General features: G+C 43.9%; 1 protein-coding gene across 1 annotated transcript in view; it reads left to right on the top strand.

Annotated features, from left to right (window-relative positions):
* Positions 1-3,786: 3,786 nt before the first annotated feature.
* lama2 (laminin, alpha 2) overlaps positions 3,787-6,464 on the top strand; it is a 74,940-nt gene continuing 72,262 nt past the window's right edge. Inside the window, exon 1 of the mRNA XM_056581943.1 lies at positions 3,787-3,997. Within this exon, the coding sequence (XP_056437918.1) occupies positions 3,787-3,997 (211 nt within the window). The remainder of the gene's footprint in view (positions 3,998-6,464) is intronic.

The following is a 6,464-nucleotide window of genomic DNA, read 5'->3' as shown; positions in this document are numbered from 1 at the left end:
ACATACAGTGCCCTTCAAATCTCAAGCTTGTCCAATGTTAGTTCACGTCATACAGAGCTTCATATAGCGCTTCGACATTGATCACAAAACCTATCAAAGGTTTTGCTCACTTGAATGACAAACAGCCTCTGGGGGAAGTTGTTATCTGTGCAGAATATCTCTTTGTTATTTTAATAATTCCTCTCACCAACTCAAACACACACTAATCTTATAGCATTGGTCGTAGCGGAATCCCTTTGGATGTCACTTTGACACAAAATGTTATCGGGTTCCTAAGTTCGTAGAAGTTATTGTATCCTCATCGCCACATCTTCATCATTACAATCAGCTCCGTTGGATTAAAAGCGTCCGTGTTCCTATTTAGGCCCAATCCCATTTCTACCCCTTACCCCTTCCCTTAACCCCTCCCCCTTGTTTTGAAGGGGTAAGGGTATGGGGTGGGATGGGGCCTTATTCTCCTCTTTCTATTTCCCCCTTCTGCCGCGGCGGCCTTGGCCGTACCCCCCGAGCCTCTCCCTGGGGGATCATGCCCGGGAAGATTCCGCTCTTTTGTGGCTGGCGTCCCCCCCATTGTCCCGCCTCTGCGTCACCACTTTCAGCCTCGATGTGTCTTCTTATTTTTATTCTTTTACAATGGATTATATCACATCATTATGGGGCTCAGAAAGAGGCCTACATAAGCAGGCCGGCTGAGGCATGAAATCACAGCGCAGCAGGACGGTCGTCGTTTGCGGTCAACCAGTTGAGCCCTAGGAACCTCCCCCCGGCCTGTTGTTGGGGGGGCTCGTCTTCTGAATGGGTTACAAAGCTGTTTTCCTTCTCGTCTACGGCGTGCTGCTTGACTCACTAGCTCTTCCTCTACCTACACTCGACACTTTCCGAGAATCTCTTTCGAGGATTTTTTATAATTGTTCTGGCGTTTTCGTTGTGTTGTGTTTGTGCATGTACCAGATTAGATTGTGCAATTTTAACAATGAAAGAGAGGGAAGGAAAAGATAAACCAACTTTCCCGTTAAAAAATGTGTTGACATTTTTCCGGTGAGTAGAGCTACTGCTGTTGTAGGGACAGATGCAGGCATGCCTTTGCCAAAAAAAACATATAAATCATCTACCATCTCTACACCCGTTCCCAGTCCCCCTCCACCCTCCCTAGTGGAACTGCCTCCGCCAACATGGGGGGCTGGTATAGGGAGCCCATGTCATTACCAGCAGCCCAGAGTTGAGAGGACATTACAGCGTCTCCGGGACATTTGCATCTGGTTTTGAAATTGCTTTAATGTCGCTGTGATCAGTGAGGGATGTTGCCTTCAATTCCCTAGCATTGACAAATGTCAGTAGTTATTAGCCGTTTTTTTTTTTGTGAAGTGAGTCCCAGGGGAGGGGGGAGGGGGGATGAGCTGCCTCTTCTTAGGGGGGGTGGGGTGACCTAAAATATTTTATGGTCGGTTTATTAATTAGGCTGGAAATTATCAAGAGCCAAGGCCGTTATTGCAACTTGAAAGCCAGATTTGCGCTAAATATTTTATGAAGAGTTTTTTAAGATGTGTCTCTCGCTATATTTTTGGGTCCCCACACATGGGCCAAGGAATATACTGATGACTACTTCATTTAATTGATGGTTGAAAAGGTTGGCTGCCATTCTGCACACGGTATTACTACAGGGTGTAAGCCATTCTGCACTACAGGGTGTAAGCTTGTCTTAACATTTACATTGTTTTAATGCGTTGAAGGTTCAACCTTTAAGTGCTAATTTTACTGTTAGTATTATGTTTTATATGTATATAATATATGATATTCCCTTAAAGGGCCAGTGTAGCCAAAACCATGTTGTGTTTAATTCCTAGTATGTCTTCTATTATCCCAGACATAGGCCCAATCCCATTTCTACCCCTTACCCTTCCCCTTACTCCTTCAAAACAAGGGGGAGGGGAAGGGGAAGGGGTAAGGGGTAGAAATGGGATTGGGCCTTAGTCATCTATACCGTTCTGTTACCATTACTAATTAATATTGGTGTAAAACCCTGTCTCTTGGCTCAGGGCCCAGCCTTTTCTCTTTTTGGAGTCAAAGGGCCCCCGACAGGGAGGGCGAAGGCTAACCCCATGGTGTGTGTGGATGTGTGGTGCAGCTCCATAGGGGCGGCCATTGATGTTGATGGCTGTCGTTATACTATTTTGCTCGTTATAAGAAATTCACATAAAGCCTCCAAAAGATGACGTGAGCCTTAACGATGGGGTTGAACCAACGCCCCTCCCCCCTGTGAAAACCTTCTCGTGGTGTTGGTACTATCGATTTTCTCATGGGTCGAGATAAACGCGAGGCAATTCTTGTCTGTGGATAAACAAGAGAAAGAATGAAGGAAAAGTGAAGAGATTGGAAAAGAGTATCAAAGTTTTTGTCTCATAATTGATTTGTGTGTGTGTGTGTGTGTGTTAGTGTGTGTAAGTGTGTAAGTGTGTATATGTGTGTGTGTGTGTGTGTGTGTGTGTGTGTGTGTGTGTGTGTGTGTGTGTGTGTGTGTGTGTGTGTGTGTGTGTGTGTGTGTGTGTGTGTGTGTGTGTGTTCTAGCAGTGAGTAAGTGTGTGGGCGAGATGGAGAGAAAGCGAGGTAGAGCCAAAGAGAGATTTGGAGTTCCTCAGATGTTCTTCACAGTTCATCAGAGTTGACATCTGGCCAAACAGCTGGATTCATCTGAGCCCAAATAGTCTTTCTTTCTCACACACACACACACACACACACACACACACACACACACACACACACACACACACACACACACACACACACACACACACACACACACACACACACACACACACACACACACACAATAAACATTCAACACTTTCTCCTTTCGACTCTTGTTGCTTCCTCTTGTTGCTCTCCTTTACATACACAGACACATGCCTCCGCTTAGTTCACCATAAAGCCCTGCAACCATGCATATTTGATTTGATGTATATGGCGGAAAGAGTGCGAGAGAGAGAGAGAGAGAGAGAGAGAGAGAGAGAGAGAGAGAGAGAGAGAGAGAGAGAGAGAGAGAGAGAGATACAGAGACAGAGACAGAGACAGAGCGTGAGAGAGAGAGAAACAGTCAGAGTGTCACGTGTGTTTGGGCTTGTAAAGTATGTGTCTGCATCTGGGGATTTGTAAAAGTTCTTGTGTGTGTATGACTGAGTGTGTGTGTGTGTGTGTGGGTTTTTGTGTGTGTGTGTATATTAGGAAGGAAGCACAATCTCTTTCCAGAACATTAGGTTACTACAAACATCATCTCTGAAAATACACCAGATGGTTTTCATTTGGTTTAGGCAAGTTATCTAACTCATCAAGAACATGCACCATGAGCCTTGTCAATTCAGGATTTTTGTAATTCTCCACGTTTAAAACAATATGTTCAACGTAGTTACAATATCTATGTGATGTCCTAATATAACTAAGGATATTTTATTGAAGGTACCACTATAAATATAATTTATAATATGTATAATTACTATTCCCAATGACCTGTAGGTATTCTGCCTTTGGTGAACATCTCCACCGTTACGACTGATCAGAGAGATGCACACATGCCCTTTGTGTTCATTCCTCTTCTACAGGTTGAGAGGCAGATCGTTGCTAAGCTGTTTTTAATGACACACACACACACACACACACATACGCTGCATCCCGTCTGCCGCCGTCCCTCATACACCCAGCATACCCTACTTATGTCCTTTAGTAATATCATGAGCGTCACCAACCAGTCATTGCGCTCTGCAGAGTCTGGTCACCACCGTTGGGTTCTCCTAAATGCCAATGGCCGCTGTCTCCCCCGCCGCCTCCCCAGGCCTCTTCCCGGCGGTGCTGAACCTGGCCACCATGGCCGACATCCACGCCAACGCCACCTGCGGCTCCCAGGGGCCAGAGATGTTCTGCAAGCTGGTGGAGCACGTCCCGGGACAGCCGGCCAGGAACCGGCCGCAATGCCGCGTCTGCAACCAGAAGAGCATCAAACCCTTAGGTAGGACCTCCAACCAGGCCCCCCGTGATCCACACACGCACACACACGCACACACACGCACACAAACGAACACACACCGTAACTATATCGATGTATCTGGGAACAACGATAGATATATAAATAGATTTATGGTATATACATACACATGCACACTCCGATTTTATATATAGATAAAGATACAGTATATACATATATATTGTATATACTTACGCACACACTCTAACTATATATATATATAGGAGCCGAGCCACAATACATAAAGAAATATATATATATAGTATAAACATGCACACACACTAACTATATATATATATATATATATAGATATGGGAACAACAATATATGTGTATATATATATGTAAGGGATAATGCCCGACGAGGTGTCCATTATCAGGAATTAATGGACGACGTGGAGGCGTGAACCGTCCGACGCGAAGCGGAGGACGGTTGCCTCCGCGAAGTCCATTAATTCCTGATAATGGACACCTCGAAGGGCATTATCCCGCTTATACCACGGTCACTTACCAACGGTGACCAAATTAAGACCTTTAATTTATATTTTCATGCGTTTTACAATCCGAATATAAAGTTTTCCACAAAACATACATTTGTTTGCCTGGTTACGCCTGAGGGTCTGACTAATACCCGGAACCACCATTACACGCCCGTTGGGTTCTCATGCAACGGAAACGTTGTTCACTCCTCCAGTAATTAGGACGGGCCATAGCTACGACTTTAGAACGGGAGGTAGCGGGAGGTATTATAGTCCGCTCAGCTTTGTTTTGTTTCCCGTTGCTATGGTTACTACTATTTTAGAGACGATACGCCAGCTAGCGCATTATTGAGAACGGTAAACAGACAATTTGACGGAACTACTTGTCCAGGTGTCCGTATATCAGGAGTTAATGCACACCCTGCATCCAATCAGAATCGAGTATTCCCGCAGACCGTGGTATAAATATAAGTATATATATGGTGTATATATATACAGTACACTCACACCCTGAAGTCCCCTGTTCAGCTTTTTCATGGTAATATCTTGTTTAAAGGTGTCTGAATGCTGGCGTATTTGTCAGAGCCTAACTGCGCAGATGTTAACTAATGACTTGGTATGTAATCATCTGTCTGCAAGTTGCATCTTAACGGTTGGACTGCAAAATTAATCACGTCTCCCGACAAAGTGATAGAACATAATTGCCAGCCAATAATGACTCATTTAACCCCCGGTAAGTCAGCCAGCCTGCGTGTCCATCCATCACTCAGCCTGCCAGCCAGCTGATCTGAGAGCGCCGTAAACAGGTGGAGGAAGATATATGGAAATGTACAACAGGGGAGAAGGGACATCTTTAGATTAAGGCTGCGACTAAACAATTCCTTTCAAAGTGAATTGATCAAATTATACATTTTCTGATGAGAAAATTCACCATTTAGACCAAACTCTGAATGCCATAAATAATAGCATCCAGTAGTTAGCCGAGTCCGAAGTGATGTCTTAGATGTGCTTGCTTTATCGGACAAGCAGCCAAGAAAAAATAGATAACTCTGCTTATAATGATCCATGAACCAATTATTTGAATTGAGCTGCAAATATTTATTTTTGTACTTGATAAATGACTTAAAGGATTAATCGATTATTAAATTAGATAGATTAATTTGCTGTTGATTGACTGATCGATTAATCGACTAATTGTACACCACTAATTTAGATGTTGGTTTATAGAGTCGGAAAGATAATGGAAGGAATGGAGCAAGGAGGAGAGGGATGGAGGGAGGGAGGGAGGTAGGGAGGGAGGTAGGTAGGGAGGAAGGAAGGGAAGGAGGCTGGGAGGAAGGACGGAAGGCAGGGAGGGAGGGAGATGTGACCAAATGGATGACGTTGGCTCATGTGTGCACTACATGGCCTGTTTGTTGTATTGTGTATTGAAGACACCGATAACAAAGTTTAATTTATATTTGTTTTATTTTGTTAACCCAATTAACAGCAAATAGACAAACCTACAAAGAAACTCTGGGAGGTTTTATTGTCAGAAACTATATGAAAAGTGGATTAAGGTGAAGTCACCAAATGTTTTGAGCAGGATGTGATTTGTGCTTTGCTGCTTGCATGGAATCGTTTCAGGGTCTACCTTGTGTGAATCGATCTTTGGTGAATAAATCACCACCTCCGAACTGGACATGTCTTTAAAAATGTTTGACCGCTGTCTGGCTTAAGCTGGATGGAAGGATGGATGGAAATGGAGATGGAAGGAAAAGGAAAATGAGAAATTAGGAAAACCGGCTATTTTCTGCTGATTTTCACCATTTACCCCTGATTTGTAAATGCTATCCAGCCATCTATGTTGTACATTTGGGGAGATGATTGAAATGTCTGACCCCATTGTATCCACGTTTTATCTCGTATTATATCTCTTGTATTGTATGAGACCGAGAGCAGTCCCAGCTGGCCTAGCCATGCGTCTTATTTGAT

Source organism: Gadus chalcogrammus, chromosome 21 (genome assembly GCF_026213295.1).
Source record: "Gadus chalcogrammus isolate NIFS_2021 chromosome 21, NIFS_Gcha_1.0, whole genome shotgun sequence".
Lineage (NCBI taxonomy): Eukaryota > Metazoa > Chordata > Actinopteri > Gadiformes > Gadidae > Gadus > Gadus chalcogrammus.
The sequence above is the reverse complement of the archived record's forward strand: the minus strand, read 5'-3'. Positions and strand labels throughout refer to the sequence as shown.